At 40.1% G+C, this 23,868-nt stretch overlaps 1 protein-coding gene across 1 annotated transcript in view; it reads left to right on the top strand.

The window, feature by feature from the left end:
* Positions 1–594: 594 nt before the first annotated feature.
* The window catches only part of LOC103778820 (ubiquitin carboxyl-terminal hydrolase 22-A), a gene marked incomplete at its 5' end in the record, with an annotated part of 51,889 nt that continues 28,615 nt past the window's right edge, over positions 595–23,868 (top strand). Inside the window, one exon of the mRNA XM_008946434.1 lies at positions 595–696. Coding sequence (XP_008944682.1) covers positions 595–696 — 102 coding nt within the window. The remainder of the gene's footprint in view (positions 697–23,868) is intronic.

Raw genomic sequence — 23,868 nt, 5'->3', positions numbered from 1 at the left:
TTAGAACTTTCTAATACCCAGTCCTACATCAGTGATTATAAGGAGAGATCACACTCTGTAAATGGTATATTCTCAGACATGTAGTGTAGCATATTGAATCACTAAATTCTGCTGTTCATCTATAAACATTAAGCCTGTGTCTGTCCATTAAGTTGGGTCAGTTTTGATTTATTTAATACCTTGTTAAAGTTTGGTGATGAGATTTCTTGGTTATCCTATATCTTCTCCTAAAATCATGTGGTGGTTCTGTCATTGGACCTCCTCTGAGCACAAAGAAGGGGCTTTTTGAGTAGCAGTGGATTTATTCTTGTGCTGGAATTTTTTTTTTAACTGAAAGGAGGACCATAATCCAATAATGGAAAATTTATTTGGCTAGGCATTCTTTACAAGTCAAGTAGTACTTATTTTCTTTTAGTTCTTGTTGCAAGATTGGTTGATACCTTTCTGAATAATATTTGAGTGGAAACCAATCTCTTGTAGTTGCACATAGCTTGAATCTAACTTAATGGACAGCATGTTGAAAGTTTTTAAGTGAAGAGAGTGTTTAATCCTTATACTAAACAACTTCCTGAAACTTTCTTTTCATCTGCTTAGGCATTGGAGAGAAGTATTCAACATGGGAGCCAACCAAGCGAGAGTTAGAATTGCTACGGCACAACCCCAAGCGGAGAAAAATAACCACAAACTGCACCATAGGTAAGTGCTGGCAACCCCTTCCAAAGCTGGTTCACAGCCACTTGTGCTTTCAGATTTCTGTGCTGTTTCTCAATAAATATTTTTACCCTCAGGTAATTTAGTGGATTTCCTTCACCGTTAAGATAACAAAAATCAGTTCATTTTACACTACTTTTTTCTCACTGTAGAACGATATCTGCTCTGTCACTTCAGGTACTGCTGCTGATTCATCTCTCTAACAGCTACAAAACAGAATTTTTGTTTTTTTTCCAATATGCCTTTAAAGACTTTAGCAGAATTTATCTCAATTCAGTCTTCCTCAAAGATCCTGTGCAGGTGCATGAAGGGAAATCCTGTAGTTGAGATGTATCCTGAACTGTATCCAAAGCTGATTCACAGCCACTTGTGCTTTCAGATTTCTGTGCTGTTTCTCAATAAATATTTTTACCCTCAGGTAATTTAGTGGATTTCCTTCACCGTTAAGATAACAAAAATCAGTTCATTTTACACTACTTTTTTTCTCACTGTAGAAGGATATCTGCTCTGTCACTTCAGGTACTGCTGATGATTCATCTCTCTAACAGCTACAAAACAGAATTTTTGGTTTTTTTTCCAATATGCCTTTAAAGACTTTAGCAGAAATCAGTGATTTTTATCTCAACTCAGTCTTCCTCAAAGATCCTGTGCAGGTGCATGAAGGGAAATCCTGTAGTTGAGATGTATCCTGAACTGTAGCAGTCTGTTGGTAAATCTGGATTTAGCAGACAAAATAAGCACAGCAATGCCTCTCTGTTTCATGTTCTAAACTCCCAGTGGGGTCTCTTCAGTTTCATATTGGCTCTGAATAGGTGTAATTTGTTCTTCAGTGTGTGTCAAATAGCAGTTTTGAAATGCTTATCAAATATTTAATGTTTAGAGTTTAGTAGTCTGGAGCAAAGAACTCTCTGAAATGGAGGCATATCTACTTAGAGCTGGAGAGTGTTTGGGTAAGGCTGATGAAAATAAACAGTGTTTGCCAACTTTTTTTCTGCTCTCTGTAGCTTGGGAGGGAGTAGGGGTTTAAAATTTGTTTCCTGACAAGCTGTGATGAAGATTATTGGTCGTTTTCCTATACTGTTACATCCACAATAACACTTTAATGGTGAAGGTAAGAAGTTGGAGGTGTAGCTATAGACATTGGAAGCAGGAAACTCTTTTAAAAGTGTGTTTCCTAATTTTTAAGCTACTTTCTGTTTTATGAGAACACGTCACACTTTCAGAATGCTTTTGTCAAAATACACTGAAAATAATTGCTGAAGCTTTCTAACATCATTTCTTACACAGTCATATTTAATCCAAAATGTGTATGTCCACTTGGAAAAATGGACTGAGAAGCACAGAGCAAGTTGAAAATGTGTATAGAATGGTAATGCCAAAGAAGACACCTATGCATTTGCAGTAGTTGAACAGGAAAGACAGTTGGAAAAACATCTGGACTTTGGAAACTTCAAGCAGCATAGGAAAAAATAACTGGACAAAGATTGGTTGCATCATCTTCTCACTGGGATTTTGTGTTTTATGAAGCCCCAGTGCATTTTGTAAAGCCTGTTGCAAATTACTTAAGATAATAGGACTGCACAGAGGAAAAAAAAAAGTTTGCTAGCATTTTGAAGGTGAATGTGACCTTTCCAAAGCACATTTCTGTGTTTCTCTTTCCAATTGGAAGGAATACTATGCCTACTCTTAAAGGATTTTAAATTTTTCAGTCTGTTTAAAAAGGACGTGTCTGGTTGCATGAAATCTCATACAACTCTGCATGGGCGGGGGAGTGCTCACGAAACACAGGGGATAAGGGAAATGACAGATCTCTTTACTTCTGCAGGCATGCTTTTAATAATTTCTCCTACTGAGCCCTGGAGCTGTCTATGTGCTGAGATTTAGAAAGAGGAAAAAAAAAAATCAAAGCACCCAGGAGACATAATGCAGTTTTGGGCTACAGTTAAAAGCAAAAGACTAGCTTTCTTTCACAAAAATACATTGGGGGTTTAGCTGAAGGAAGAAAAGACCTGCCATTGTCCTTGAGCCTTTTCTCTCCATCTAACCTGCTGCTAAATATATATCTGCTTCAGAGTCTTTTTCTCTTCACTTTCCTCACGTTGACTTGTCTGTTTGCAGTTTCAGATCAGTGAAGAGCCTATATGCAGACTGAAATACTGCAATTATCTGGACATTCCCATTTCTCTCTTTTTTAATACTCAATTCTTTTGACATCAAGTTTTTACCAATCCCATAGCAGATCTTAGTGAATGCAGTTTATCTTCTGAGGTAGGTAAATGGCTCAGAGGATGGGCATCATGTCCAGTCCTGTTGGTTCTGAAAATGAAGATGTTGATAACCATCTATAACAAGCATTGCACATCTGTTGATCAGCTCTGTTTACAAAAGAGTCTGTTAAAGCATAACCAGCTGCTTTTTATGTATAAAAGGCTCTCTGCAAAGCTGTTTTAAGAGGAAGGCCAGGAGTCTTGGCTGCTTTCTGCCTTGCCTCCAGAGATGCACTGATGTCAGCTGGGAGACAGCATGTTTGAACTGCTCTGTGGTGACCTCCTGAAATGGTTACTGTGCTGATGCCTGTTTCAGCCTTTGTGTAGAACAAGTGTATTGGTATGAAACTAAAGTAGGTGGGACAGTACTCTGAAACTCGGACAGGCGTGGCCCTGAAAGGATGTACTGAACTTGTATGTGAAGGGCTTGCAAATGATTTTGAGCCCTAAAAATAAAGTACGTTAAACTCTTGTTATTTGTAAGAACACACTTAGATGGTAACATAGGTTTTGTTGTAGTTTCCAGTTAGTTACACCTATATTATGTGCATGACACTTACTTAAGTGAATGTTTCACTCTGTTGGCAGAAGCTTTGTACATAAAGGGTTTTTTTTATTCCAACTTTGTAGCAATCTCATGATGCTTCTCAGGCAGCTGAATGTCTGCTGCTTTTTGAGCTGTTTGAACTTTTATACAGCTGCAGGATCCTTTCTTTTTTCATTGGCACCATAAATTAAATCTGCAGAATACTCGATCGTGAAATGACTCTGTGATAATGGAGGATCAAACTGGTAATTCATTAGAGGAAACAGTGTGCAAAACTCCCAAGTTTTCATTTAGCAAAATGAAATTGCTTCTGGTTTCATGGCAATTTGAAACCCACTGAACAAAAATCCTAATTACTAAAATGCTAAATACTGAAAAATCCTACCTACTGGGGATTTTATGTGGGATGTTTCATATTCTGATGTTCTACCAGACTTGAAATGTTGGTGGAGTTTCTGCAATTTAAGACATACAAGAGGGGTGTATAGTCTACTCAGGCCATAAACATATGCTTTTTGGTAGCAATATCAGCTCATGACATTCCCAGATGTTGCTGTCCCCAGATTCTGTAGCATGTTGCCAGGGATGGGCATATTGTGGGCAATGCAGAGGGTGAGTGGAGAGTAGAAATTCCTAAGCCATTGTATGTTGTTCAGCAGCAGTGCTGAATCATGGCCTAGACAACTCATAGGATATTTCTATGAATAGAAATACTCAACTTTATTCAATTAACCAATTGTAATAAATTTTATTCAATTTAATTCAATATTTAATTCTTGCTTCGAAGCTAGTGTTTCAAGCATCCTAAAAACACCCAGACTTTATATAAAAAATTAAATAAGAGTTAACAATTATTAAATTAGACTCTAAGAGCATCAAAGGAAAAGGTAATTTTTTCAGTCTCTTCTTGTCTGTGAGGAGGCTGCCCTCAGCAAGTGAGGGAGTGACCACTCTCCAAGTTCACAGGCCAATTTTTTTATTAGTGGATTGGATTAGAAGTGACAGTGCTACGGTATCTTTCGGGAACTATTTTCCAAAGCTTGTCTTGCTCTGCTCTCATTAATACCCCCAGCAGAGGAGTTCTCCTGAGCACATCAAGTATTAGCTTGGGATCAGCTGGTCTGATTAGCATATGAAGTGACTTTGTGGCTAAAGCTTGGTATGTTAACAATAGGAAGAATTAGACTCCCGAGGCACTGGGGTAATTAGGGGGAGCCACCTGGGATTCCCATTTGCAGTGTTACAGAAAGGCAGAGGGGAATGGCTTCAGAGAGGATGGGGCAAATCCTGCTCAGGAGGGGCGATGGGCTGGGGGGAGGTGGCAGGGACAATGGCTGCATGGGAGTAGCAGGTGGTTTCTGCAGCTGGGTGATGCTGAGCAGAGTGATGTGACAAAGAACAGCATGAGCAGAATAGATATTGCAGCAGAGCTCCCTTGGAAAGGTGGCAAGGGAAGAGGGACAGTGGCCTGGAAAATATTTCTGGTTCTCTAGACAAGCTACCAGGAGTATTCCTGCTTCTGCAGAAGTAGCTGTAACTTGAAGGTGTTGAAGACTTTGTTAGTGCTTGGAAGTTTTTTGTTATTGCACCTGCTTTCTGGTGTACTTTTTCTAGTTGAACACTACTTAAAGTAGCTCAAATGGAAAATGGAATGGAAAACATAGTTTGGTACAGCACCGGCTGTAACTTAAATTTAAAAGTTATTGATTTGTAAGCAGTAATACTTTTATATTTGAAATCACAACCATACAAAGTGCACCTTCAACAGAAGTTTCTTTGATTCTTAAATTTTTTTAGACTGCTGTGTGATGAAGGAAAGGAAAACTGCCTTTAAGACTACTCTGAATGCTTCCTCTGAATGTTTTCTTCATCTAACTTCATAACTCCAATCATTTTCCATTTGGAAAACTGTGCCTTATAAGTTTAGATTAGTAAAATGAAAGAATGCCACCCTTCTATCACAGAGATCCTTCTGTGGCCGTTTTACCTTGTCATAAGTTCTGACCATTGAACTGAGTTGTGTAATATTTTTCCTAGGTCTAAACTGATAATCCTGATAGTAAAAATAAATAAGAAAAAACAGAGGGGCGTGAATCTTTTAAGACTTCTAAAACATAAGCTGTGTTTTAGCTCCTGATGTTTGTAGATATTTGCTTTCAGAAAGTGTTGCTAGACTTCAGAAGTTTACCTCTTTAGCAATATCAAGCCTTCCTCTGCAAAAGACATTTCAAAATGAAATTGCAGAGTTGGTATTTCAGCAGCCTTTTTGTGCATCGACTGTCGTCTGAGAGCACCTCGCTCAGGTTTCCAAAGCTGGTGCCACAAAGCAATTTGCAGCACTGCTGTAATGTCACTTCATAAGGTTTATCTTCAAAGCAGTCACTGATTGAGTTATCTGTGATTTAATTGTGGAATGCCCACAGCATCACTGAAGTCCCTGCAGTGTTTACTTGCTTGGAGTGAGCAAACTTCTGTTATAGAAACTTCTGTTAGAGAAAAATTGTCTTTCACCTTTGCAGAGTTTACTAATTAACAATACTACTTCAGAATGCTTATTTGGTCCAGGCTGGCTTTACCAAGGAGGAACGAGGTGGGGTCTCTGCTCTTACTATCCTAGTATTTGACTGAATTTTAGGGCCTCCTTCAGAAAGGAGGTAAGCTGATGTCTTTCAGTACGGGAGTTGTCCTGTTTATGTTCACATCATGGTTTTGCAGGAGCATGGATATACTAGAGAATGCTTATTTGGTCCAGGCTGGCTTCACTGAGGAGGAAGGAGGTAGGGTCTCTGCTCTTACTATCTTAGTATTTGACTGAATTTTAGGGCCTTCTTCAGAAAGGAGGTAAGCTGTATGGGAGTTGTCCTGTTTATGTTCACATGATGGTTTTGCAGGAGCATGGATAGTCTAATGAACACCAAGAGAACCAAACTAAAGAGCATTTATGAAAGCAACAAAACTTTATTATCCTTCTCTCTCTCTCTCCTCCCTCTTTTGCTTTTACTTCAAGTAAAAGAACTAGAAGTATACTTCTCCCTAATACCTGCTGAGGGTGGAGACTTATGCTACAGCTGAGGGTAGACAGCTTTCTTCTGTCAACAGATGATCCTATTTTACTCTTCACCCTTGAGTATGCTTCCCCTTAATTCCAGCCACATGGTCCCACCCTCTCCTGGGCATTCATTCTTGTGCTGTCAAGCTGGTTGCCGAATCTGTTCAGTTCATTAAGCTGGCAGGAAACATTGTGCTTTTTGTTGGTGGTGGTTTTGCAAGAGCAATGTTCTCCTGTGTTACAGCACTCAACAGCTTGACAAAGGTTCTGACACATGCACAAAGCTGGTGTGAGGAGGCAAAGGAATGGGATGTGTGGCTGGGAGTAAGGGGCAACCTCCTTTTGCTGACAGCAAGCCACACTGCATCAGTGCTGTAGTGTTGTTTGTCTACAGCAAAGATTAACTACTCTTGTATTGTCACTTTATAAAGGCTTGAAATTAGAGTAAGCTAGGAAGTCAATTTTAAACAGAAAACTAACTTCTCAGGGTTTTTAGGATCCCATGTGAAGAAGACAAATCCTTTGAGAAGCTGGCATCAGTGATCGTGGCCTATATTGTTGCATATTTAACCTTATATTTGAATTAAATATTACATAATTATGTGTATCCTTTCTTGTCTTCTGAGGTCTGCAAATCAGTTGGTTACCTTGTATTTATTAACCTACTGCTTTTTAAAAATCCATCAGTGGTCAGACTGAAATCTAAATTGCTTTTCTGGCTTATGCCACTTACTGTTCTTGCTGCAGTGTATACGGAGAAACTCAAAAGTTTCTGGCTCTTCCTTTTCAGCCTCTATACAGTCTCCCTCCCCAGAAGGAGAAAAAAGCTTTGGAAGTAACTAATATAAAATGTTTGTTGATCTTTTGCTTGATGATGGACAAATAGTTGAAACTTGCAGGGCATGTTTTTCAGCTAGTAAAGATCAGTGAAAGAAGGACACCAATTCCATTTACAAAGAACTTTTTTCCCCCAAGGGTTTAGTCCTGCTTTCAAGTTAAAATGCTACAAGTTGAAGTGTATAAACCAGTTAACATGAGTTAACTCTCCAGCGAGTGTCAGGCAGTAATAGTGGGATAGCTAGGAAAATAAAATTATGGATTTAAGGAAATCATGGCTAGTTTTGGCCCTCGTTAGGCTTTCCAATATTTTCTTTTGTTGATCTTCGTGCAGTAGTGCATGGATTGTTGAAGAAACCACCAGACTTAGCTTCTGCAGATAGCATTCCTAGCAGCTCTTAGAAATACACTACTTTGAGATTGATTTTTACAATATCTCTGTATGGAACAAGTCCCATGCCTTTGCTTTGTTTCCATAACAAAATGTCAAAAACAATTTTGAGAAGTTGCCTCAAAGCTTGAGCTTGGTGGTAGGCTGGCATTGGAAACAGCTTTTGCAATGATGTGCTAAATGTGTTCTGGAGGAGATTCTTCGGTTCAAGGGTCTGCTTGGAGGTTTTAATTTGCATGGCTTTGTAGGAGCTGTTTAGTTTAAAACAGATCACCAAGCTGACTAGAACCTTTGGGTATAATTGTTGTCTGAGGAGTTTCGGTTTTCCTACAAGATTAGGAATTCTGTATAAGTAGTTGTGGATGGTTTGTGTTCTTTCCCTGTAAAACTTGTTTTGCCTGTTTTAGTAGTGGGGAATTAAGATCATAGAGAGAAAGCCCAATGTATAGGCATGTATGTAGCTGCAGTGATATAAAATATTACAGATGAAGAAATGTTGACATAAGCATTAAAGTTTGTAATTCTGATCTCCAGGGACATTTACCTCAAACACAACTGCTGCAGACTGTACAAAGTTAAAACTACTTGTATGTGAAATAAGCAGATTGCAGGTGGGGTTGAATTTTTCTCTTATCCTGTCTTGGAAAATTGCCATTCATATTACTTGCATAGAAAAGGCTTTAATTTTGTAAGTCTAGATGGCTCTTGGGGATTTGAGACAAATGATGATACACTCTGTGTGTTCACAATGTGAAATTCCTTAGAAGACAGGATTCTTAATCCAGGCCTTGGATCACATTCCAAACTTTTAACTCAAACCTGATTTTCCTCCTCTGAACTTTTAAAAAGTGGATCCAGGATTGTTGCTGATCCATACACATAATTTTAGTTTACAGGCAGTTCTGTAAAATTGTGTTCTTCACTTCTTCGGGTGAAATTTAATCATTTAAATCCAGCTAGGCAGCAGTGCAAAAAGAAGGCTTTTTTTTTTTCTCCCTCCTAGATGCTGATTCAACTTTCAAGTGTAAAATGCTGACTCAATTATTTGTCTTACCTATCTTTCTCTAATGTGAGAGAGATGTGTGTGCTGTGCTTTCTGCACTGAGTCGTTATATAACTTCAGTATGCAGTCAAAACACTGGGCTGTTAACATGAAAAATGCAGCAAATGTTAGTCATTTGTCATTATCTGCTTGAACAGGTTTTTATGGGAATGGGGTGTTTCTTAGCAAGAAAAACACAACAGCAGTATATGGCCAGAATTTGATTATGGCCCTCTGAGCAAGAGAACTTTATTTAGATGAAGTATTTTCTGTTTGGTTAAAATTAAGGAAAATTTACCAGTGCACTTCTTTGAAGAAGTGCTTAACTGGCTTAAAAGAAAAACAAAACAAAAAACAGTGAATGCTTACAGAAAAACAGATGTTCTCAAAGTGTTTGTCTTTCTGTCAGACCAAACAGCCAAGCTTCCCCTGGAGCAGCAAACCCTGATGTCAGCAGGTGTCTCCTCTTCTCTGGACCACGCTACGGCAAGCTACAGACTGTCACTCTTTTTTTCAATGTCATGCAGTGATCTTCTAAAACCCAAAGGCTTTCCTGAAATGGAGAGTGTGGTTTTGCCATACATTGGTGCAGTTAATGCACAGGTCCTTCCATAGTCTGTGAATCAAGAGCCAGATAAGGAAGTTCAGAATTAGCCCATGTAGCTGCACTAGTCTTCACAAGTGCCTGTCGTGTTGTTATGGGCAGAGATGCACCCTTAGCATGAGAAACTTCTTCCTTACTATTTAAAAAACCCCAACCCAAAGAAACAAGCTCTGCTTCACTGCTGTATTTTAACCTGATTAACTCCATGCCATTACTTGAGAGCACAACATTTTCAACAAGGCCAGTGATCTCCATCTCAGTTTTGTTCTTTTGTGGATCGCTTTGGGATTGTATTTACTGTGACCTTCCGTTCTGCTCTTTCCTTTCTGCTTCTAGAGTTGAGCTTTGTGTGGACAGAAGGTAGATACAGTATATACTGAAATGAGGAATATGCATAAACAGCATGTGGCATGGTTTGTGTGTTGTGGATTGTTGGAACAGCCCTGTGCCAATTCATCAACAATAATTTGTGCATATTAATATATTTGGATGCATTTAACTTCATTGGCAGTTGGCCTATTCCTTAAGTTATTAATTTGTGAAATCTGTTTTGAGGAAGGGTACAAAACTTGTAGGCAGCATATGGTGTGATATTGGGGGGAAAGGATGGCTGCGGGTGTGAATTCTATTTTGTCAGTTTAGTGGGAGTACCTCTTGTTCTTTAAAGATGCCATCTGCACAGGATTCTCACTGTAAGTCTTATGCTTCTGTGCAGACCGTGAAAGATCTCACTGAGCTTTTAAGTTTGGCTGCTTTGGGGGAGGGCAGAGAGAATATTTTATTCTGTGCCACCTTTTGCAGTGTATTTTGTATAAAGGCTTTTTTTATTTTTCTTTGCCATCAAGTTGCCCTATAAAAATACCTTGAAGGGTCTACAACTCAACTGGCTTTTAAAGGCTGGTTGTCATAATTTTCCATGTCGATCATTGAGTCACTTTGACAAACACAGTTCCTGTTCTCTCCCTGCTGCTGTTGGTTTTTGACGTTGGGTGTCTTCTATCTGTTCTCCCTGACCTTCCTGCAATTACCAGATTAATCATTATTTTCATGCTCTGGTTCATTGGACTTTAATGCCTTGAACTTTGCTCTGTAGGGTGAGACAGGGCAGCTCCTGTTTTGGTTATGCGGTTGCTTTAGGAACTTCTCCATAGCTTTACTCAACTTTAAATTCATTCAGCTCTCTAGATCCACAGTTGGGAGGGGTCTGGCTTCCTTCTTAAACTAAGGCATTTCATGTAATGCATATACCTATATGTGGCACTTCACATCATGGTTTTTGCTGTGCAGCAATAGGCACCTTTTTTTCTGTGACATGTGCTTGGAGTGCATCATGTTCCCTCTTCCTCCTCCAGCCAACTGATCTTCACGTTTACAGGGATCAGATAATCAAGTCTACTAGTAGGTACCAAAGCATCATGTGATTATTTCCAGTGCCATATATGAAAGAAGTTTTCTTCTATTGGGTGCATTCATCAACATGCTCATGCTGTTAGGAGAGCCTGAGAGAGACTGGATCAGCTTGAAGCACAGCAGGCAAAATCTGTTGTTCAGTGGTTCTGATATGCCAAGGTAGGAATTCAGAGAAAAGTGATATAAGTTCTGCTGCAGAACCTAATGTCTTTTTCAGTCTTACTCATTTCAGCTGAGAGAATCAAATAGAGGGAAATGATTGCCATGGATGATTACATGCTGTATAGCTTTCTGGGTTTGAGAACACGATGCATTGGTTTCTTCTTGAGACACCTGGGAGAAGAAAACAATTTTGCAGTGCAGATGGTCAGTGAAAATGATGAAGATGTGAGGTTTTATATCCATAATCTCTTATTTTCCATCATCTTCAAGAAAAAGAAAAAAAAAAAGGCAGGCCTTTACTTGCAGAGTGCTCACAGGTTCTTTTCCTACTAGGTTACTTACCAAAAGACTCAAAACTCATCTTCCATACTGCAGAGATCCTTGACTTTAGCTCCCCTTTTCCCTCTTGCCCCACATTTATTTTAAACTGAAGCTTGCCTATGGGAGATTTATAAATGTAACAAAGCATCTTATATGAATTATTTAAAATCCGTTTTTAGGCATGAATTTAACTGTCACCTTAATTTACAAAAAGCCCTTTCCCTGCTGCCTTTTTTTTCTTTTTAAAATCCAGGTTATTCTTTACACTTCTGAAACAAGGCAGCCATTGATTTAACAGGAAGAATCATTCAACTTTACGTCCCAGCCAGGAGAAATTGGTCCTGTAATATTTCCTTTTTAATCCTACATAGCTGAAAACTCAACCGCTGTGTTCTTCAAAGTTTCTTGTGAAACTTTGTGTGGTTTTATCAAGATTGTTGTCATGCTCTGCAGCTATGAGACAACAGAATAGTTACTCTGAAGGGAGGGATTTTTACTTGTTTTCTGATCTGTTCCTTTTTTACTGTAATTGGGATCAATTTGGGGACATGGGCTAGATCTGGCCCACAGAAGGCTTCTGTCTAGCTGTTATCTTTTCTTCCTTGTGGGGAAGCATATGGGAAAGTAAAATTGCTCATGCCAGACCCACTCAGGTGCACATAAATTTCTAGTGGAGAAAACTAGTGATACCACAGTTATCTTATGCAAGTTGTCTCCTCCCTCATTTTAGAAGCTTTTGTAAAGCTGTTGCTATTTGAGATATGAAAAGAAATTATTCTAATTCCAAAGTTGTAATGCTACTACTAGAGGAGCTTATCTGTACATTTCATATTATATGTAGGTCTTCTGTATCAGTGTTGCAGTTCTTAAACTCTGCATTAATTTATTTACTGGAAGACTTCAGAATACAAGTGCACCAGGGGATACAGCAGGATCTCATCACTGAAGAGTTTTAAGAACAATTCAGGGAAGCATTTGTAAGGAATGATGTAAGTACTAGTGTTAATTCTGCTTTGAGGGAGGATAGACTAGGTGACTTCTCAAGATTTTCTACCACTATGTATCCTGTGATTATTTTTTTTTTTTTTAGTGGAAGATTCAAGGCATTTTTAAGTGGTTTGGTCAAAACCACTCACATTGTTTTGCTTTGGAAGCATGTTTCTTTATTTAAATTCATGGGGAAGAAATACTTGCAGTCCCTTCTCTTCCTTGGAAGAGCTTCTTTATTTACATGGGCTATATGAAAAATTAACCTTAAGAGGTTTGTTTGTTTGTATTGCCAGATATTTCAGGAATGCTGACTCATTTTACAGAGCTGAGGGTGTGCATGCAGGAGCCAGTTACCATCAAATCAGAAGGATGGGAACTCGGAGGACATCAAGCGCTCCCACCTCGTCTGTGTGCTTGCTCTTAACCCAAGCATACAGCTGCTGCAAAGCAAATGACAGGCTGTAACCTCACAGCCTGGCTTCCCATGCCCACACCATTAAAACAGATCACTTGCCTTGTTCAGAGTGCTCTAAGCCTGGAGAAACAGAAGTAAAACCAAACGTTCTGGGTCTGTGCTTTTGTGGAGAATCAGGGCACACAGGTGCTTGCACGCTGCTGAACTCATAAAGTATCCTCAGGTAAATCAAATCACAGGGAGTGTGCCCTAAGGCAAAGGATGGAAACTCCTCTGGGCTGTGAAATGGTTCCTGGTTTGGCATCATTACTTGGTGAATTGGTTCAAAGATGTAGATATCTAATGTTGAATAGAGAGAGTATTTTTTTCTGTCTGGCACACTGTACACTCAGGAATCATCGTCTGGCTTGGGGGTTTTGCTTCATCTGTGCAATGATGGTACAAAACATTGTGTTTGATCATACTGTTGGTAACTTGTTTGATCCATTTGCCCCGGGGATGTCATTTGCCTTTCAGTTCCCCCAACAATACATATCCAGGTAGCATGTGTGGAGAGGCCACTCTGGCTCCAGGGAAGAATCTAGCAAAGCCTTCTTTGGGAGTCATTGCTTAGAGATGTGCATTTTTCCTCTCCAGATCTGCAAAGTTATGAGTAACCTTTGCTGGATCTCATCTCCATTTGTTACTGATTATTTCTAGACATTCTTTTTAAATAAGCTACAAACATACATCTGCTGTGCTGAGCCTTTAGTCCAGTGTTTAAATGTTATGTAGTTGCTTTTAATTGAAGGTACAGCATGATACAGGGGCACTGCACAGCTCCCCCCCCAAACTGATTTATAGCACTGGTGATAGCTGTAAACTTATTTTTCTTGATACACACACACTAGCAAGTATGGCACAAAGGAAATGAACTCAAATACCAGATCCAGGCGATCCCTTGGCATTACCCTGTGACTCTTGTTTTGCATTCCTAAAGTGAATGAATGATGCATTGGGCCACAAAGGCAAAATCTCATACACAGAATACCTTTACAGTCTAAAAATGACATTGAGGATAGTCAGCAGCCCTGATTCCAGCAGCAGCTGTTACCTGTTCTGTCTTCCTGGGTGGCATCGGGACAGTTCGTTTTGGTTTCCAGAGCTGTTTGGTAGGAATGGGGACATGGGTGTTAGAGCTGTGGCTGTTTTGCTACAGACTTGTGGCTTTTAGACAACAGCCTGGGCTGGAAGTTTGTTACAGTGGAGAGGATATGAGGGGTGGCTGTCTCTGAGACAGACAGTTCCACATCCCTCCCTTCTTGTGACCCACGGTGAGCTGTGTGAACCTGCTCAGACAGGTCAAAGACTCATTGCTGTTGGCAGGTAGTGAGTTCAGCCCCTCAAGGTGAGACTGCTTCTTCTGTCAGACGTGCAAGGTGAAGTGTTTCACCCTGGAGTCAAGCAGGTGCCAGCTCGGTGCAAGAGGAGCATCCCTTTTGGCATCAGTGAGCTGTTCAGTGTGGAAGTGCCCTCACCTTCCCCTTTCCTGTCAAAGCTGGTTCCCGTGTTCTGTGTCACACTGCTTTTAATCTGGATGTGTGAACAGTCATGGGATGAAAAAGCAGAGGGGGCATTACACACCTCTTCTGAGTCAGGGTCTGTGTGCTGGCCCGTTCCTGATGGCTGACAGAGCTGCTTTTGGAACCTCTCCAACAACTGGGAGTCCCAAACTCCCTTGTTGCAATGTTTTCTAACTGTGAGACAATTATTAATAATATCTAATTAAATTTCACTTCTTGTGAGCTCAGTCTCTTTTTTTATTATAGCTTTGGTAGGCCACAACAGTTAATTACAGTCCTCTTTGCAGTGACCTGTAACATACTTGAAAATTGTCAGCCTGGCTGTTCCTCCATCAGCACTATCTTTTTTAATTAATTAACTCAACCAGTGGGTTCTTCAGTTGTTTCTCTGGTCTCAAATATTAATTTCATGCAATTTTTCACTCATGGTTTTGACTCCTCAGTTTGTGTAGATCTCTTAAAATGGGTGCTCAATTCTGGACACCATCCAGCTGAGGTTTTCCTGTCACCAGGGCAGAATAATTACCTCCCAGGCCTTCTCATATTCCTCTTCAGCATCAACATACTGTTTTTCTCAGAACTGCAGCACAGTTTTAAGTCATTTAGGTTGTGTTGCTATAGCCATTGCTCCTTATTTTGTGTTTGTCCACTTAATTTTTCTTGCTTCCTACTTCTCAATTGTTTTTATTGAGTTCAATTGATTTCAGATAGTTTCTCCCATTTAACAAGTTGCTCTCAAATTATTGTTCTGTCTTCCAATTAGGTTTGCACTATCTTGATGTAGTTTGTCCCTTTTGTAAGTATATATTATGCAATGTCACTGAAGCTGTTGAATAAAACTAGTGAATGCAATCAATTCCCCATTAACTAAGAGGGGTGGGGGCAAACCAAATGCTGGAAAAACATTATTAGTGTCTCAATTTGCACTAATTCAATGCAAATTCAGCTTGGGCTCAGAGCAGCATGAGTCAGTGCAGAGTGTCAGCGTGGGTCTGTAAACAGTACAAAGATGCTCACGTGGCCTGTGCCCAAGGGAATGAACCTTCCACGGAGCAGTGGGGAATGCAGAGCTGAGACACTGAATCTGCTTGCATAAGGAATGTCACCACATTTACTTGGTCTGGAGGACTCAGTCTTGTCTGTGCAGAACTATGCTGTTGGTTTTATGTTGTGGTGTGGATGAACTAGATCACTCCAGCAGATGTGCTGGGAAATATGTTCATCTCTACTGCTGAACAGATGCTGTGACCATCCCCGTGTTTAGGTTCTGATGATTTCATGTAGGTAGCTTCTTACCCATTTTTAACAATTCATGTATATATTTTTATATTTTAAGGGAGAAAGAGTAAAACCAATTACTTTAGAACACAATCCAAGCACAACATAAAAAGGAAAAATCTGTAGAGTCTTCTGTGAATGTTGAAGTTACTCCAGAACTGCCCAGTTGCACATGAATATGCCAGAAATTGCAAAAAAAAAAAAAAAGAAACCTTTGAGTTGTCATGTGAACCTGAATGAAGTACTCAAGCATGCATTCAAGTGTAGCATGTAACTCAGAACACTTAATGTGAAGTTTTTCTTACAGACAGCAAAACTGGGAAATATGAACTGACTTGGTTTGGGTTTTTTGAACCACTTGGTAATATGAAAGGTGGGGAATTGGCTCTTTTCTAAAAGCAAAACCACCCTTGGCCAGTAATGAGTGCCTTAAGAAAATTAAGCAAATGTCTAGTTAAGCTCACAGCTTGCATTCAGTTCATGGGAGATGTTGTCCATTGTTTTTGTGAGCTGTCAATTCCTCAGCAAATTGTCTGGTTACTTTCTTCAAGTGAACCAACCACCTTTGCCTCTAGGTAAAGTTTTGTTAACAGGTAAACAGGTCAGTAATGAGGATGAATTCCACCTCATCTGTACAGCAGTGGCATATGAAAACTGAGAACTTTTTTGGGTTTGGGTGATTCATCCATATAAACTGTCCTTGTTCTCTGGTGATGCACACAAGGAGGGGTACTTCACTGTATTGTCTTTTTTTTAACAGCTAATGGTTTTGCTATACAAGTACAGTTCATAGCATGTACTTCTTTCCTCTAGTGTACCATCTTTTGTAGCTGGGCTCCAGGATTTTCAACTGCAAACAAACTCAAAGACAGTTTCATTTTGTACACATAAGCAAACTTCTTCTATTGAGCAATCTGTTATTTCAGTAGTAATGGAAAAAATGCAGTGATCCAGAATCCTTTGGCCAGAAATTGGATGGGTTGTCATTTAGAATGCAAATATTTCTTTTTCCTAAGATACTTTTTTTTCCTTCCAGAAAGCCTCTCCTGATGTAATTGTCTTTCTGTCTGCATAGGAGTGAGTGAACATGTAGTTCATGGTGCAATGCATGATGCAGTGTATCTAAAATAGTCCTATAATTTATTTTCTCTTTATTAACAGGAATTGTTCTTCATAGTCTTCTACAGACTGGTTGTATTTTTGATATCTTGCATGTTTTAAATGTTTTCTTTTGCACCTTGGTTCTTGGGTTAGAGCTTTCCAGAAAGGGAGGTGGTGGTGGGGAAACAAGCCAACACTGGGTCAGTATGTGTAAGGAAAAAAACTCAATTAATTTTTCTTATGTGTTTGGCTAGAGCAAGCAGTGGCAATAAATAAACTTCCATTTCTGTCCTAAACACAGCATGCTACAGAATGAACTTATGGTTCCCCCAACTGAAGTGTGCCCAGGGCAGATGCTTAAACTGAAGAATGTGTTCTCCAACTGCACCAGAGTGTGTGTGTGTGTGTCACAACTACTAGATGGAAGGGGCTGCCTCTGACTCCCCTCAGTGCCAAATGGAAATTCTTGTTTATAATTAAAACAGGAAAAAGAAATCTAAATTCTAAGTGTTATCTAAGTATAACATACTCTGTCGTCCTCCCAATGCTCCAGGATTCAGCTTGGCCTATGAATCTTCACACACACACATACATGCATAAAATTTAATAGGCTTTTTTAGATACTGGAATAACACTCCAACTGCACCAGAGTGTGTGTGTGTGTGTCACAACTACTAGATGGAAGGGGCTGCCTCTGACTCCCCTCAGTGCCAAATGGAAATTCTTGTTTATAATTAAAACAGGAAAAAGAAATCTAAATTCTAAGTGTTATCTAAGTATAACATACTCTGTCGTCCTCCCAACGCTCCAGGATTCAGCTTGGCCTATTAATCTTCACACACACATACATGCATGAAATTTAATAGGCTTTTTTAGAAAAACACAGGAATAACATAGGAAAATATTTATATTAATATAGAGGGTATAACGTACATAGAAAAAGCTAAAAAATGTATCACAAATCTTTTTATATGTTAAATACTACTCTAGAACTCTCTTCTGACTTGTGATTTAAAAGGCTTTGCTTAAGAGTCAGAGCAGAAGAGGAAGGGAAGTTCTCCAGGCTTGGGCCTCTTGGTGATTGAGCAGTTTGAGTGGGTGGCTGTTGGTAGTGGTGTAGCTCAAGAAACATGGTTTGTTTCAGAAAGTATTTACAGGGATTCAAAATGAGCAGTGACTAACCTGTCAACCTTAAATAACTGGAGAAAAGGAGCCAGATCAGAAAAATAAACACAGGGGAACATCAGCACATCTTCACTAGGTTAAGCAGTAACCCAGAGAGGAAAAACTATTGACCTGAGTGTTCATCTTAATGTCTTGGATCTGTCATGTAATCCCTTGGTAACCATTTCTGTCAAAACTGTTTAAAAAAGATCCACTGATTAAGCAATCTGCATCAGTGAATCAGTTTGGAGAGCACTTACTCAAGCAGTTGCCCCAACTTACCTGCTGGGGATCCTTAGGCACCCAGGAAAAAGATGATAATAAGCACTGTAGTTTGTAACCTCCTTACACTGATGAGCTGCAGGACAAAGCAGGATGAATTCGGTGAGGAGAAGCCCATGGTGACTTGGGAAGGAGGTTTCAGTGGCAAGTTGAGGTGATAATCCTGCCAGATGAGAAGGCGTCAGGGCAACAGGGAGGTGCAACAGCAAGAAGCATGAAGCTGCAGCCTTGCTGTTCCTGGTCTTGCTGCTCAGCACTGCTCACAGGGGGTAGTCTCACTGTCTCTGTGGTGTTCTGTAATGTTACTGGGTTTGCTCTTGTTGTGGGAGCTCCTAGGATGTTTTTGTTCAGTATTTTTGTGTATGTGGATCTTGCCACATCTCATTCATCTATTTGAATTGGTCTAATCTAGTCTTCCAAAGCCACATAGCAGTTTTCCCTTCCTAGTGCCTTTTCTGTTTAGTGAGAGGTTTTTTCTGTAGCCTGGTGATGATATAAAACTGAGGAAGGCTCAGTGTAGGGATGCACAGTTTTCAAGCTTAGCCTCTTGCTAATGTCTAACCCCTTGCCTACAACTCAGCAGTTTCTAACTGCTCAGCATTTTGAATAGGTCATTTTATTTTAGCATTATGCATTTTTTTTTTTATCAAATGTCTTCTGCATTCTGTATCCCCTAAATTTTTACCTTTTTTTGGAAGTCCTTTTGGTTTGACATAATAGTTTTGCTGTTGCACAGGGTTTTTCTTGAACATCAGCTACGTTAAGCAGCACTGCAGTAGCTTACTCCTGCTAAAGGTTATTTTGGCAGGCCCACTATTAACTGATTTTTTGGGGAATGGGGTGTCAAAATTGTATCATAAAAATGACAAAGATGACTGTTGATTTATTCAAGGAACTCTGTTCAGGGTTTAATCTACAGTCCTCAACTATGTGAAAGGAGGTTGGAGCAAGGTAGGGGTCAGTCTCTTCTCCCAAGCAACAAGTGATAGGACAAGAGGAGGTGGCCTCAGGTTGCACCAGGGGAGGCTTAGGTTGGACATCAGGAAAAAATTCTTTGCTGAAAGGGTTGTCAAGGCCTGGCCCAGCCTGTCCAGGGCAATGGTGGAGTCCCTGTCCCTGGACATACCTAAAGGCCATGGAGATGTGGTGCTGAGGACATGGGTTAGTGGTGAGTTTGGCAGTGTTAGGTTAATGGTTGGAGTTCATGATCTTAAAGATCTTTTCTGACCAAAATGATTCTATATTGTGTAAGGTCAGTGTCTGTGGAAGCGTTATCTCACTGACAGTAACACTACAAGTCCACCTGTGACTACCTGAGAGGCTCACCACAGAGCTGCCAGTTCTGCTTTGTTGTTGCTGGCTGTATGGTCCTAGCTCTGGGGTCACGAGGGACCACCTTCATCCCACCTCCTCAGAAAATGGTCTGTGAGTATGTAACTTGCTGTGAAATCATGGCTCTGCAGAGCCTTGAACTTGCTTTTGGGCAGAGTGTGTTCATTTCAGGGATATTTTTAGTAGATTTTGACCATACTCTGAATTTTATAGGTGTTTCAAAGTTTGTACTTGCAGAATGTTTTTTGCATAAATTCTTTTCTCAAACTCACGACACGTTCCTGAAGTGGTGCTGCTGATATGGCCTGAAAACCAACAGAATATTGCATGGGCATTTCTGGAAATACATATGATAGGGGGTGGGGAAATCCCCAAACATTTCAGACATTTCTGTGCTATAGCTGAATCTCTAAGAGGCCCTGGAACCAAAGCCCTCCTGGTGCTGCAGGCTTCTCCTAGCAAAGCATCACAGCAGAGTCACTGCCGGGTGCTTCAGTTCAGCCGTGGCCCAGGTCACAGGGATGGTTTCCATCCTTCTGTCTTCTTCATCAAAACCATTTGGGGTCTGTGTTAGTTTTGAATGTTATTTTTTCAGCATGTAAAAACCAACCAACCAAAGCCCCCAGTTCCTCTCCTGATACCTTTCTGCAATATAAGGCATACTACCTAAATACGATGATTTATTGTTGAAAGAATAAATGTATGGCTTTTTTTAATGTGAAAACTTTTCCTATTAATATGAATTACAGCTGGTCAAACTGTTTGCTTGTGCCCTTTAGGAAGTTTAAAAAAAAACAGGAAAAGAAACTTTACAAATTCTAAAGCAAAACTATAAAACTGAATTTAAAAAATACAACTTAAACTTTTTTGGAAACTCAGGTTGTGCTCAAACACCTTTTCTTTCACATCCCACACACCTGCCACCTTTTATGGTAGATTCTGTGCTGAGTGTTTGCTGGAGGTAGAGATGTTGAACTGTTGTGGTTGAAATTTTTGTCACTTAACTTGGCTGCAGCAGAAGTTTATGAAGCTTTCTAAAACTGTTAGTTTAATACTTGAGTGTTTATAAAAAATGTTCTTCAAAAACCTCTGAAAACACCTTTTCTAATACATTCAGTTTGGTATTCCTGCTTGTGAAGCTACGTGTAGGAATCATGCAGCCCCTGGGAAAGGATGCTTCAGCTGAAGTGGGGTGGAATGTACTCACCAAAAGTGTGTGGTTATCTGTGCTGGTAAATCATGTGCTCACCAGTGTCACAGAACAACATGCAGTTTCCTCTGCAGACTTGTAATTGCACTTATCTGCATTCTGATGCTTTCTGAAACTGGTATGGTTTTAATTATTATTTCAAAAGGTATTATCTTTTGAGAATAATTGCTGTCACTAAACCCCATTAGCAAAACACTGCTGCCTGTGGTGTGTGAGTGGAACAGGAGCGTGTTGGCCTGGCTGGGGCCAGCGTTTGTAACAGATCCACTGTGATGTCTGCTGTGGTCTGCACCTGAAACATGAGAGCCAAGAGAGAATCTGGTTGTAGTTTTAGGTGCTAAGAAGTAGGGCAGTTCTCCTTGAAACACACTTCCAGAAAGATGCTCTTAAATGATCTTGCAATTCCTGTTTTACGAACATAGGATGAAAATCCAGAATTGTTCCGGAAATCTTCATTGCTATTGCTATGCTGTTTGTTTCCAAGGGCTGTGTTGAACTCTGAATTTTTTCAGTGAGTGCTTCCTCAGCTCACACTGACTTCTGATCCTGACTGATGGAGCTTTGGGGAAACATCAACAGCAGATGGGGAACTGGGAGGGCTGGGGGGAAGGTGTTACCTCAAAGGTGTCGCCAACCTGTGTTTAATGTAAAAAAGATCTCAAGCTGGCTGTGCTTTAGTGCATCTGAATGATTTCCTGATTGTCTCACACAGTTGCATTATATAGTGACCTATGTTCTTGCTTCCAAAAGCTTCATTCAAATAAATCACAGGTTTCTGTGTGGTGATATTTGTTCAGACTCGTTTGTTTGCTGCCTTTCCTATCCCAGCACGAAGCCCAGGTTTAGAGACAAACAGAACTGCTTCCAGGAGAGCAAGATAAGCACCTGATCGGTTTCTTTGTATTTTGTATTCACGTGTGGTCCTCTCATTTCCTTGCTTCCCCACCTTTAATAGCTCTGCAGTTGCGTTTCACAGAGAAATGGAATTTCCTTATCTTGTTTTGGTTTTTTCATCTCGCCTGCGTGGGTTGACTTGCAGAACCAGTGTTCTAGATCTCCCTGCATCACAGCAAGTGTTGCTACCCAGTCTTGCAGGTCTATTACACTGAACATCTGACAAACCAAAACCCGTTACTGGAAGAAGATTGAAGAGCTGAAGCTGACAAAGGTAAGCCAGCTGTTTAGAAGTTTTGAGTAGTTTTCAGACCAAATGTAAAAAATTTCCCAGATGGGTTTCCCTGTGCTTAAGGCATTGCAGAAGTAGATTTCTTGCTGCTTTGCTTACACCCTGCCTGTCCAGCATGTGCCAGAATAGGAATAGTGGGTGTGTACCATGCATGACAGTTATTGTCTTTTTTTAATGATTACACTGTATATAGTGACTTTGTCTTGACAGAAATATTGATTTATTCCAATATTTACATTTGTCAGCAAGGTTCAGAAGTTAAGCCAGTGCTAAGAGCACACATCTGTGTGTAGACATACATTAAGTATCTTACTGCTTGCTCTTGCTCATTTCAGAGACAGTTCATAAAACCCAGAAATAAAGATAACACTGGGAAGCAGAGCAGAAGTCTGCAAAGCAGCACAGCTTTATTACTGGCAGTTGGATCCTGTTGGCAATCCTCAGACAGTTAGCTCACTTCTGTACAAATACTGACCACTGATTAGATGCTGGTGGAGACAACTGTCAAGGCTAGCAAAAGTGGGCTGCTGCAGTTGAGGTTTTGGCACACATTTTTTTTTTGTTCATTTATGACCCACATGTTGTGTTGCTGACTATTCCAGTTAAATATTGCCAGGTTTTGTTAATGGGGAAGGAATAGGTGTGGCAGACACAAGTCTTTCACGTTGTTAATATTTTACTGACCAGGGTTTAATTTTAGCTACTCTTTCCAACAAAACTTTTATTCCCCATTAAAGTTAAGCCCAAGAAGATTATTTGTTGTGAGTTCTATCAGCTCTTTTCTATATGTACATCAAGTGTCAATATTTTCCAAGATGCTGCAATGATTTCTGCAGTATTTTAGCCATAGTTTAGTGCATCATACCTGTTAAACGTCAGTTTAAGGGACAGTGTAGCAGCTACAGTCATTGCTCCCTCAGGATAAGACTGATGTATGCTTTAGGGTTTCCCTTTTCAGCCAAGTAAGTTCTAGTGTTTTGCTACATTCACCATATTCTGGTTTATTTTTTTTTTATTAGGGTTTGGAGTTACTCACATTTCAGCCTTGTCTGTTTTGCAGGTTGCTTTGCCTCAGTTCATGCAAGTGAAGTCATAGCCTCTGAAGCACTCTGTTTTAGACCCATGAAAAACTGACACCAAAAGACCAAGCAAGTAGACTAAACCAAGAGAACCTTCAGAGCATGATGCCTGTAACTAGTCTCCTGGTGGCAACTTTGAGGAAGATCTGATTCTTGTGGTCACAGGGAAGGAAGGTCCAGCCACAGGCATGTAATAAGTGATGTTTAATAAATGATTCCAAAAAGCTGCCTTTATGTGTTTGCTTTTACTTGGGATTGCTCATTTAGAGGCCAAAAAAGAAAAGTGATAGGCTGAGTCTCTAGGTGTACTACCAGGCTTCCACTAGTCCTCTGCACTGTGCAGGCTGACTTGGAATGCTGGCTCCGAGTTTTCCAGAGGAAAAATAGGGAGAGACTCTTCTGCTTCTCAGAATACCCTGGTAAATCTCAGGTGTGTCCAGGGAGCCTTCAGGCTTCTGTTTGTACAGTTTGTCATTTAAATAAAGCAGTAAGTGTTAAATGGAAAATTCAGGGGAGAGGTAGGCCAGCAGCACTGACTGAGCATTTCTCCACTTGCACAGCATGAACACCTTTCTGTGGGGACATTGTTTGCAGGGACGTGGGGACTGGGGACTGAAGCTGCTTTGTGTACAGAGTCGAAGCATCACACCGTATTTCAAGCTGCTACAACAAATTAACTACTTAACACTTAATGTGCCTACACTTGTTGCCTCCCAGCATGAAAATAAAGCAAATAATTGCAGTAAGCTTTCTGCCCAGTAAAAGTGACTATAATATAATGAGAAACTTTGTCCTGCACTTTTGAGTAAACAGAAGCAACAGGAAGCTGTTGGAAGGAGGATGTTGTTGTGTTAGATCCAGGACAAAAATGTAAGAGGGCTCTGTGTCCATCACCTACAGCTCCGTTCAGGCTCTCTCTGGTAACAGA

The sequence above is a fragment of the Merops nubicus genome, unplaced genomic scaffold (assembly GCF_000691845.1).
Source record: "Merops nubicus isolate BGI_N331 unplaced genomic scaffold, ASM69184v1 scaffold9528, whole genome shotgun sequence".
Taxonomy (NCBI): domain Eukaryota; kingdom Metazoa; phylum Chordata; class Aves; order Coraciiformes; family Meropidae; genus Merops; species Merops nubicus.
The sequence above is the reverse complement of the archived record's forward strand: the minus strand, read 5'-3'. Positions and strand labels throughout refer to the sequence as shown.